The sequence below is a fragment of the Tyto alba genome, unplaced genomic scaffold (genome assembly GCF_018691265.1).
Source record: "Tyto alba isolate M040663 unplaced genomic scaffold, T.alba_DEE_v4.0 Super-Scaffold_41, whole genome shotgun sequence".
In the NCBI taxonomy this organism is placed as follows: domain Eukaryota; kingdom Metazoa; phylum Chordata; class Aves; order Strigiformes; family Tytonidae; genus Tyto; species Tyto alba.
The window spans coordinates 20,609,986-20,622,783 of NW_024881317.1; the positions used below are offsets into that span (position 1 = coordinate 20,609,986).

General features: G+C 35.0%; 1 protein-coding gene across 2 annotated transcripts in view; it reads right to left on the bottom strand.

The window, feature by feature from the left end:
- SCAPER (S-phase cyclin A associated protein in the ER) overlaps positions 1-12,798 on the bottom strand; it is a 168,275-nt gene that overhangs the window by 84,972 nt on the left and 70,505 nt on the right. For both annotated transcript variants that reach the window (XM_042803896.1, XM_032990469.2), the window contains exons 21-22: positions 4,581-4,717; positions 301-366 (exon numbers count right to left, since the gene is read on the bottom strand). In XM_042803896.1, coding sequence (XP_042659830.1) covers positions 301-366; positions 4,581-4,717 — 203 coding nt within the window. The remainder of the gene's footprint in view (positions 1-300; positions 367-4,580; positions 4,718-12,798) is intronic.

A 12,798-nucleotide genomic window follows, 5' to 3' on the forward strand; every position in this document is an offset into this window, starting at 1 on the left:
AATTTCACCATCAGTCTTGAATTATAAAGCTGGAACTTCTTTGCTTCCAGGTAAGAAAAGGATGAGCGTATGTTCTCTTCACTATTGCATCTTACATGGTTTAAGATATGCAGTGCCTTCAGGAAAAATTGCATTTGTAAGGTATGACCTTTTGTATTAGAAACTGATCTGTAATTCAAGATGGCAATATGCCCCATATTGAGTGGGAACCTTACCACACCTGCTCCACGGGAAATTTCAGAAGCTCTTCTGCTACAGACAGGGAAAAAAAAAGTGTATGTCAAATATATAAATGCTTACTTGGCTTTAAATGGGGAATCAGAGACAGCATTTTTTGCTTCCATCAAACTCTCATATTCCTTTGCCCTGAAGGAGAAAATATTCATTATTATTGACTATTGTCTGAAGTGTACAGTATGTAATAGCAGCAAGATAATTCTAACCTTTGGGGTTTTTTTTCTATTTCATAGTAACGCATGGCATTTCTGTCAATTCTGCCCTGTCAGAATCCATACTGGTGCTTAACTATTGACCGTTAACAATTTATAATTAATATTACTACTCTTGAATAACATCAGTACACAAATGGTGTATTTAAATTGACTCTCCAAATGGTAGAAGCTGGTACAAGTGATATATACAACAACTGTAGTAATCTACTGCTTATTATAAAATTATCACATTCATCTGATGAAAAATATTAGTAATTTAGACACATAGTGTAGGTCAGAAGATCATTACATTACAGAGATTATAATTACCATATAAATAATTTGTTATATTTACAGGTACAGGAATATTTTTTATGTAACTAATGACTGTATTATAACATAATGAACCTTGTTAGGCTTATAGCATAGAAGTAAATATCTCCACGAATGACTGTTTTACTGCTGGAAACAGAAACACAAACCTCTTTAGTCCCTTAAAAGTATTATTTACACTGGCCATAGGCCAAAACATAGGAAGAGGGAGACAAGACTTTTTTCCACTGCTTGTTTTGACTCCAGCCAGCCTGTGCCAACAGGTGAAAATCATGACCAGCTCATCAACCAAACCAGGACTCGCAGTGGTAATCCTCTAAGCTTTTTTAAACAACATACACCCACAAAGTAAAACTAATCTAGACACTACAGTGATGCAGAAAAATTCAACTCTGAGGCAGAGCCCTATGATGAACAAACATCCAGCAGGCAGTAAAAGCATTTAGCTGTTAAAAACATTTGACCCATTAAAATTTTTCTTTCAATTATATTATTCTGAAACTAAGACTTCCCAGATGCCACAGAGATCTCTAGGGACTTTAGGGAGATCTGCTGTTCATGCCTGTTGAGGCTGTGTTCTCAGATGAACAAGGGGCAACGTCATTCATGGCTCGGAAAATTCTTTTAAAAAAATCTGTACACACACCTGAAGGAAGCTTAACTGGCCTGCTGGGCTTAATCTGTGATTAGGTATGTGATCTGTCTGTCTATACCAAGAGCACCCATAAGTGAGAGAGGAAAGTGCCAAAAGCCCCTCAGACAGAAGCAGAAAAAAAAAATCTGCCTTGGCAGCTTTCACCTATAAAGATGGTGTTTGCTATTCATTTTCAAGGTAGTCTGAATATGAATTGCTGTCAGCTGATATTCTTGCCAACTTTACAAATGTCCAGTTGTTTTTTTCAAATCTAAGATTTTGACAATGGCTTCCCATGGGAAATGTGTTTCATTGCTGCACTGTAAAAACAATAATTTAGTAAAGACTTAATTCCTATTATTTCTCTCAGATACATATACTAAACATTGCTTTGTATTTTCTGTTCACCCAAGTGGATCAAGTTTTCCAAAACTACTCATATTTTCCCTTGGCTTGCTTAACCTATACAAGTTACGCTACATGCAAATATTGTTACATTACCACTAGCTCTGATTTGTGGATCGTTAATAAAGCTATTAATCACAACTGAATTTAGTATTAAACGTGAAGGTGAGATTCCTTTATTAACCTTTTGCCTTCTTTCCTGCCTCTTAGCCAGAAACAACACATTTCAGCTTTAAGTTTTGTACAGACAAGTCAGTCAAACATGAATAATCACCTAAAATATCTGTTACTAAATGAACATGACTGGAGTGCTTTAAAGCCATTGCAAAGCGTATGTCAACTGTATATACCTCCTAGATGGCATCTCCACCTCTACTGCTCGAGGTTAGCTTTCATCAAGCCTCCTTTTGCCATGCAGGTACCAAAGTATTCTTCTGCTAGCAGCACATACGCATTAAGATGAGATAATTTACTTAGCTATATATCAGTTGTTACTGTAGCACCAGTTTAATGACTTAGGGTTATAAATATAATTAATAAGACTAACAAAACTTCTCAACATATCTAATAATACATTGATCACAATTTGTCCCCTCGTTCACCTCTGCCCTTCATTGCTTTGATATTGTACTAGTGATTTAAGATCCTGAAACTCAGGAGAGCAACAGGAACCTATGTGCATAAAGTTACTTATTTTTTTTCAAGTTTAAAATATCACAGCTTCCTAGAAACTGAAATGAACATATAATGTCGAGTCTTGAGGTTTAAAGGGGTTTGTTATAACTGTTTCTTTTTCTAGAAAAGAGGAACAGTTGCAAACACATACTAATACGTGGTTTGTAGGTAATCTGCTACGACCTGCAAAACAATGTGAATTACCAACATCAAATACTCTTCACCTTCAAATCATCCGCAATAAATTAAAGTACTTTAACCATTTATTCCACCTAAATGTTGAGTTGATTTTGAGCAGTAAACTCCCAGTCATCTGGTGGTAGTACTGTCCAGACTGATGGGCAGAAACATAGTAAATATTACCGAAAATATCTAATTTATTATTTCATATTGTGACTCTGAGGTTATTGTTTTTAATCGCCTCAGCCACATAAATAATAATCCTCATTCATTTTCTGAACATGGAAAACTTCCACTCCTCACCAGTATTAACCTGACATGCAGGAACATCCAGGCAGTATTTGTCACTACTATGGCTATTAATATTACTCAAGTGTCAATTATAGTAACTGTAGGAGACTGGCAAGACTTGCATGGCTAAAATTAATTTCCCAAATGGATTTTCCCCCCACCATCAATTTTTTGTTTGAAATTCTATGGAACAATCTTTGCTTCATACTGCTACTGGACATTTTTATTAGTAAGTCTTTTGTATTAACACTAGAAAACTCATGGTGAAATCTTCAATTTAACTCTGTTATCTTCAAGGACAGTGATCCCATTGAAATGCTTAGTCACCCTTTAAAACTAAATACAGGCTTAATGAACATTAATTTAATGTCTCACCAATACAATTCCTCTTAAATTTTGAAACTCACTGTATTTTCGATAGTATATCGCCTTTGAAAAATGATGCCCCTTTGTAACTGTTTTAATTATTATTTTGACAAATATGCTGACTCACCCAGTAGTCTGACACATAAAAATTCAAAATGTTCTGAAAAAGTTTTTCAGCAGTCAGTGTCAATAGCAAATTATTATTTGAACTTGTATTCCCACATCTGACAAATCTTTGACTAGATTCAACAGAAGCAGCTCTTGAGAAATAATTAAAACTGCATTAAATCAACAGGTAACATGAATAAATCTGCATCTTAAGCTACCGAATAAGTTGTCCAGTTTTAACAGTGTGTTCTAATGTGGTATTCAGATAGTGGATTTGCTCACCCAAAGGAAAATAATCGGAAACTCTAACACATTGTAGAAGTATTGCCTTTGAAGACAAATGTGCCATTATTAGCACTACTATGAGTTAATAAAACATCTCATTTTCACTCTAGCTCTAAAAATCCATTCAGGTGTTTTTCTTATTTCTAACACTTTTTGCTTAAAAACAAGGCAGAGAAAATACTTAACAATGATTCTTTCCTTCTGAGAAGTATTTTCAGAGATAAATGCAAAAATAGGTTCTAATATTCAGTTAAGTATTAACCTCAGCTGGGGACTACTCAGCTATAAAGACTGACACTGTCAGTTCACGATCTAATGATGTCCTGCATATCATACTGATTTGCAGATGCCACTTTTTAGACTAATAACTAATTGCAGGTCTGACAACTCACTTTCCATTTTAAGATATTTTAAACTTTCTTTGTGTTGTGTCAGGCAACAAAAAATGATTAAATTTAGTCATGGGATTTGACACCACAGCAGGCTGACTTCTATTTGTTGATTACTATTGATTTTCTTTGATACTTCATTTAAAAATCAATATCTAGAAAGAAAAATAGGCATGGTTTACACAAATTTAAACATGCTATTGTATGCTAGAAGAGGCTACAGTTTTGGCAGGGCACTGGCATCCAATTATGAGAAAAGCTCTTAACAGGTGAAACCAAGGGCTCCAGATCGATATTCAGTTTTCTTTCTCAATCAGAGAAAGTGGCCATAAATTAGGCTCATCAGTGTTATTTTCAAGACACTCCCAAAGCAAATAATTTTAAATTTTTTTTTCAGCCTTCCACCACACTCATACTAAAGGACAAAAGGTAAAGTTTAGAACAAAACTTAAAGAAAAAAAGTTTAAAAGAAATTTGTACTACCTGGAGTTCATCCGTGCCTTTAGCTTTTTGGCTTTCTTTTTAGTTTTTTGTTTCTCTTCTCCATCTTTTAATGGTTCCACAGGAACAGAACTCTCAATCACAATATCCACAATGTACTTTTTTAATGACAGGTGCTCCTGCAGAAGATATTGAAATAATATTAAACTTACAGTAAATGACGGAGATTATAGATTATCTTCCAAGGAAACAACAATGGTAAATATTTAACAAAATCTTAAGAAAATGAGGAAAAAATGTAAATAAATGTTGGGAATGAGATTATTTTACACTGAAGAGAACACAACATGGGTATTTTGTAATAAGGGAGAACAATTATTGAGAGAAGTAAAGGAGAACATATATCGTCCCTCATTTTCAAGAAACAGTTACTTAACAAGTATGAACTCTCAAGTTGACATCCTCTCTCTTCTCCACACTGCCTTTTACAGCTATATGAAATGAATGTCCTGCCCTACCAACATAACACATTCTATTAAATTAACTAATTCTGGTTTATGATTTTAACTCTTCATGAAAATCTAAACTTGTCTTAACTTTTGTTAAAATACGTTGAAATTATCCACTGCTCATAATGTTACCATTTATTAATGGGAACATTACTTTTCTTCTCATTAACAAATTTGCATTTACACAAAATATTGGTAAAATCTCAGTTGCCCACAGAAGAAATGCTTTAATTATTAAATAGTACAGTTTCTACATAATGGCATGCAAGAAAAGGGAATGCGATTACTCCATGCGATTTTAAATAAATGCTTTATTTCAAGTTTTAAAAAAAATGTTACAAAAAATTTCCTGTTTCCTCAGAGGTACTTTCAGTGAAAGTATAGACCACCCCAGTACAATTTAAGGTCTAAATTTCAAATAAATATTTGCCATTTAAAGATGAATAACCAACAAAGCTATTACTGTAAAGCTGTTCTCAATTTTGACTGACCCATGCTACCCGTGAACGGACATGCAGGTGCTTGTAACAATTCCAATGAACAGCAGACTATGCAGAAACTACACATGCAGAGAACACCCCCCCAAAACCAAAACCAAACCAACCCCCCCAAAACCCACAGCTGCTAAACTGCCGACTAGCTTATTTTTCCTTAGTTCTCTCAAGTTAGAAATTTACTCAAAGTACTCTATGCAGCAAATTAGATTTCAACAACCAAGAAGGATTTCTACTCAAGTGCCCCCTCCAAACTTACTTTTCAATTTAAATGTGCATTACTGAATTTAGCCTCTTCTGAACTATCAATGTACTTCAGACCCCTCCTTGTCAGTGCAAGAAACAAACAAATTCAGTCAATGCAATTTTACAAGTGACCCACTTAAACCACTACAATGCCCACAATTAGTCTACTTCTGTTGAAAAATGTGTAACCCAATGTCCTGCATGATACTGCAACGTCCTTCTATGATAATAAAAGACTAACAGACACATTCACACTATTGAAATCTCTCATACAAATATCTTGGTGCAACAAGTGGACACCCTATCTCTATACTGCATTACTGATGCTTGCACTACTGGGCTACAACAGCCAATCGTTCATTTTTACAAATAATAATAAACAACTAGTTTAATGCCAGTTATTAGGATATATTTAGCCTATTTTTAATATGCTAGGCTTATATTTGTTTTCTTACAGAATACTGAACACATTATGAAGTATAGGTAAACACTGCTTAACAGAATAATTTATCCTTGAAAATAATTAGTGTCACAATCAAATGTGGTTATTCTTTCCTTTTTGGTAAGTATCCTTAAAATTCAAAATAAAAGGTAAAGTGTTAAGAAGTATTATAAACAATATTTTCCAGAAAACAACCTACATTTTCTTTCACTGATTCAGGAAAATATTATGCCTGCTGAAAACAAAATAAATCTCTGAAACTTCCTGGAAAAAAGACCATTTAATTTTTGTAAAGCATTGCTGCATGATATAACCTAGCAATATATATTTGATCAAAATAGTAATTGAAATTTCTATCTTAAATCATATGAATGCAAAATGAATACCGAATTAATATTAGACATAAGAAATCAAGCATAATCTAAGCAAATTTTAAAATTAACATGGACTTTAACTTTGCTACACTGCCTACGCTGTATAACTTCCAGTACACCTGAACATCTTGTTCCTCAATGTATTGTCGAAGTTGTTCAAACAATGTATATTGCTATACTCGTATGTAATGTAACTCTAACAGCTTTTGTAAGCATTGTTCCCCCCCTTAATTTTAGCAAGTGCTTAAAGGAAAACTTTAAGGTATCTCAAAAGGCTCTTCCCTTTGAGCATGTTTCAGTAGTACAAGACTAGCAAAATATCCCAGCTTTTGATGAGTTAGTTCTTAACTAATCTGCAGCAGCAAAGAACATAAACCATCCCAGAGCTGGTTATGAAATCCCAGTTCATTTTTGTCTCCTCAGAGAAACGTATCCCTCAACACCCATTCATAAATAGTTTTTCCCTTAAAATTTCTTTTAAAAAACAGAATTCTGGTCATAAGGCTGAAACTTCACAGGAAACCGATGATTTTGAGTTTTTCAATGTTAAGAGGAGAAAGGACTTCCTCAGAACAGACTCCACTCCTGGTTTGTTACCATGCTTCAGGGTACTTAACCTGGCATTTTGTGGATGTTGTTATTTAAAAAAAAAAAAAAGGAAAAAAAATATCTCAGTGAGATTTGATATGTGCATCCCTGCTTTCCAAGCTGAACGAGTAAACCCTAGCACTGTAATTTCCCATTAGTTTACCTCATGATTTACGAGTGAGAGGAAGCGCTTGTCATATACAAAACTATCAAGGACTATTAGTATACTTCTATACCTTTGTTCAACAGTGAAACTGGTTTTTTGGCTCATCAGATCTTCAAACTATTTACTATATCCTTCAAAGTGAGAGCAGAGCAAAATGAAGTTAACACTGCACTTTGAAGTGGATACCACCTTACAGAAGGGGCAGAACACCTCCCTCCAGGTGCAGCCAGCCCGCCGTCCTCCTGCTGCACGACGGCAACTGCAAACATGGTATCAGACTTCTGCTAGGCAGAAATGAGACACAAAGCCTTGTATCCCCTTAGCAGACGCTCATCTCTTTTTCCTAATCTTATCTATGGCTTAGCAGACGACTCAAAGAGAACTCCAGGGTTCAACAAGCACATTCAATTATCAGCCTGTGAGGGCCAAAAGAGGTCTTGCTGTCAATAGCACGCAGGATGGTTACAAACCAGTTTGTTCACATGAACTCAAGCACCTTCGTGAACGATCTTTCTCAGAGTTCTCAGCTTTCACGTGTGGCAGTTTGGAATAATATCAGACTTCATACATGCAGCTCATTAAAGTAAGACTAGAGTAATAATACCTTGTGTCACACAAACAATCACTTTTTGAAGGTACAGATCAAAGCGTAGGATTATCACAGTAGGCGGATCTACACCATTCAGGTGTGAAACAAGTACAACTAATAGCTTGGTATCGAATGACAACTGACATCTGAAGATAGCTGCTGCTATATTATGCTTCAGAGCAGTATAAAAATATTTATTCCCATGTTTTATTAAGCTCCTGCCAGTTACCTGAAAAAATAAAGGTTTTTAAGTCCACTGAGTCACACTGAACTACAGTATATGCAACCCTTTAAATAACTGAACTCATGAGTAATTTTACCTGCACAACCATTAGCTGGGCTGGTTAGCATACCATAAAACTAACTGCCATAAGTGTATGAAAATGAGTGAAGCCAGTGCAGTGTTTTGAAAGCAAACCTTTGTCATCTTCTGAATGCCTTTATTTAAGCAATAATGAAACTATTCCATTTCGGGGTTTTTTTTCTTATAAATGTAATGCAGAATAACTGGGTAATCTAGTCACTTCTTTCCTGAAAGACTTTTACTTTTTTTTTTAATTATTATTTTTAGGTAAGTAAATGTTAAATGCAGTAAGAATTTCTGAGACTAATTTATCCTCTCCATAAAGGCATTCTGGGTTTGTATTTACGGCAATGCAGAGGGACATTACTGGCCTCATTCTGTGCTATGCTGAGCACATTCTGAGCCTAAACCCTCAGATATTAGTAAACCACCGAATCTTTGGGGAATGTAGGCCATTATAATGCAAAGCATTATTAAGTAAATGCTCTTCTCTAATGAAAGCTTCTGTTATTAAGATCTGTATTCGCACCTACCAAAAATGTTCATTGCAGTTTCAGTTCCTACACCAGCACTGTCAATCTTAGCTGCACAACTTCTCTAAAGTGTTGCTTTAAAGACTTAAGTATAATATAGTAACTTTGCTCATTTTGTTCTAACACAATACTACTTACCTCTGGATTAAAACAAAACTAGCTATGATGGTCGTTACATGTTGGATTTCTGCCATCATTTTTCATACACGATAACTCATCCTCCAAGTTGCTCAGCTGAGATCAACTATGTCACAAAATAAGATATCAACTTTCATGCAGATGGCAGAACCTGTGCCATAAAGAGCAGTTAGTCCGTACTATGTTGTAATGTACAGCTACAAAATATGGGAACAAGAATTGAATGCCAATATATTTCTTCATGATCATCTGTATATATTCCTCCATATATACACAGATGGTGACAGCTCAGTGATGCAACAGAGTAGAAATACTACCACTATTTCTCTCCAGTGTTATTTCCATGCATTCATCAAAACTAAAGGTTATTTTTAAAAATCACAAGGTATACCGTACCTGCTTCTCAGAGGGAGACTGCCTCTAGCTGAAAAAGCTTGATACATGAAAGTAACCCAGTGAATATATACAACTTGACCTTTAATGGCATTCTGTATAGACACAAGTTGTTCTTTGACACAGCCATACAGAACTGTAGTAATTTTTATGTAACACTGAACTAATTTTTAAAACAACTGAAATAAGCTTCCTGTAAAATTTTTAATTTACAAGCAGGGTGATAAATGCTAACATTAAATGCACACGTAGAACTGCAGCCAACACAAGCAGACAAAATAGAAATTAGATTATTTACAAAGAACTGTCTTTGTCCTTTCTCTCTTCTCCCTCCATCCCCAACTGTTCTGACTTTTAGTCACTGAGATTCCTGAATCTTTTCAAGTGCAACAGATGGGCCTCATCTACGAACTGCATGAGAAATCGAGTTGCCAAAACCATTATCACTGAAACTAATGAGGTCACCCATGAAGTCACACTCTTACGGGTTATTGCCTAGTCCCATTCAACTGCCTGAAACAGAAAAAACTACCCAGTTCATTTTGTATCTTGAAGCTGATCATTTTAGTTGATTATGCTCTTCTTATAACCAAGTTTTTCTCTATATGCTGAATCACACTGTTTTTAGTATATGTTTATATTACAAGGATTACAGCATTACCATCAATATTCTCTGAAATAAATATTGCAAAATTTTTCCAGGAAAAAGGTAGCAAATATTACAAAATGCTGAAATGCTATACAGTTGAGTACAGTCCACTGTGATTTGGATGTGGAAAACCATACCGTAAACTGGATTCTGAACTTCTGTAATCTATATAAAATGGAACAGCTGAAGAATAAATTTCCTAATTGAGACCCTCTTCATATAATACCTATTCAGAGGACCAATACTCTTGACTAGCTCTCCCCATTTAATGTCCTGATTGGAGCAACAACATCCAAGTATCTGACCCTGACAGATGAAATGTTGGGTATATAAGTACTTAGAAAACCAGAACACAACTGCAAAATCATTTTCCTACCCACTCTCTTTGGCTATGACACTTTTGGCTCTCTGTATTACATATAAGCTACTATTCAGTTCACTACTCAGCAATTATTTATAGTAACATTATTAAATTGTGTTGTAAAGTGTGCCAAATAGAATTCTTATGAACAAAATTTCCTCATTCTAAAATGAGGAGTGAGCATAACAGAAATACATATTTCCTTTTCCTTTCTAAGTTAAGTGTTGCATTTTTACGAATTCTGCCTGAGGCAAGATTGCATAGGTAGGACAGTATTGCAGTAAAGCATCTGTATTTGCTCAAGCCGAGAAGAAAATCACAGCCTGGCATTTGCTGCTGTAAGGCAGTCACAACTTAAGATCCTCTGCTCTCTTGCGCGCACGTTGCTCCTTGCTGGCTCTCGTGAAGCACAATATTCCTCCTAATGCGCAGCAGTAGCAGCCAGGGTAGGAAGGCTCTGAAAATCCTCCGGTCTGAAGCCAGTCAGCCGCTGGCAGGAGTGGCCAGGATCATCACCTAGTATATCAAGTACTGTCTGCTGGTTTCTATAAGCTCCGAAGGGTCCTGAGCTACCACAAAGTAGCGCTGGAGTGAAATCCCACCGTCTAGCAACAGGCATGTAAGGGCCTGACCTTTCCAATCTCTAGCCTGTTCTATACAGAGTGCGACACAGTGCTTTATTAGCTATGTTTTCATTATGAATACACTAACCAATTCATGTAAGTGGAAAACCCTTACGGCTATTGGATTTTGAACCAAAAAAATGGGCCAAAATGACCTTCTTGGAATCTGAAAAGTCTGTAGTTTTTTTTTCTGTATTATTTTTCATTTTCATTCCCTTCTCTATTTCTGGATTCTAGCCAGAGCTGAAACAGAAGTGCCAGAATACCGTAAGACTGGTTATTCCTATTTTTCTTATATTCTTTCCAACCTTGAGTCCCCAAGTTTGGAAAGAAAAGGCATTCTTATAAGTTTTCTAACCCAATTCTGCAGTCCAAGGCAACTTGAAAAAAAACACCTGACTAGCTATTTTTCTAAATTTGATTTTCAGACCTTCCAAACACTTGTTTTTACTTGCCCTCTGGTGTCAGCATTAAAATAATAAACATGAGGAAGATTATAATGAAATACTTGTAGTGGCTTATATCACTCAATAATTGCTGTCATTCATTTACCACTTGAATAAAAAAAAATAATAGCAAACTAAGTATTTTGTATAAATGTAGGTACATAAGGAATACATTCTAGCAAATCAATAGGTAACTATTCTAAAGCCTACATATATCTTTTGGATTAACATCTTTACCTGTTTCAAAATAAACAATATCCTGTAACTGCAGAAAATAATTTTAAAATGTTTTCTATATTTATTACCAATGTCAGGAATAATGGTTTCTTACTTGTACATAATCACTTAAGGGATATATTTGCCAAATTTTGAAGAGGTTTTTAAGGTTCAAATCTAAATCATGTTACCACAGGAATATTTGTTCATGATTTTATTATATGTTTCAACAAAACTCCTCAGTACTTTATTTTTTCCCTCATAGCCTAGGACAAAATTTAATATAGAAAACAGATGTTGAAGCAGACTATGAGTTGTATCAAACGTAAAACTCAGTTTTCAACATTACAGCCAATGACAGCTTGAAATACAAACAGTCATTAATGCTCAATCAAACAGATCAAATGTTTGTGATCAAATACTGTTATAATACCACAAGTGATGATCCACTCCAAAATATGGAGAAGATTCAAAATATGGAAGGTATTTACCTGTTACCATTAACAAGAGTTATTAAAAGTGCTTCATAACTGAAGAAACTGGTTATAAAAATGAAGTAATGGATATTCAAGTATTATTTTCTCAAAATCAAGATTTTAATTTTTTACATTTCTACGCTAGAATGTACTTTAGAAGAGTGTACAGCATTAAAAAACTTTTATTATTCATTAAAAACTGAAGACTGAACTTTTTCATTGTAAAAGTAATTTTTTCTTCATTTCTCGAATTTAATTAAAATAAAAATATTTAAATGAGGGACTAAATACTGTTTTTTTAGCATATACTAAATACTATTTTTACTGCTAATACCAGCTGCACCTTTAGTCACCTTGCTTGTTCATAAATTCAATGGTATGACAGCCTGCCACAGATAAATAGTGAATAATATTCTGAATAATAGGTTCAGATATTTCCTGGGATTTTTAATATCATTCCCTTTCCCACTTGTCACTCCAAAATGTGGGAACAGAAGGCACAGTAAAGCTGTTTTGTCCATGAGAATCCTACATACTGGACATGGAAAGCACCACTCTGCAGATTAGGGAAGAAAACTGGAAGGCACTGACATTATCATCTGGCTGCAAGGGCAAGCAAGACTTAAGGGGAAATGAGAGTGCAGTTGGTCCTGCCAGCAGTAGTTTTTCTTACTGGCTGTGAATATTCAAGATATCCAAGCCAAAAAGAGGAA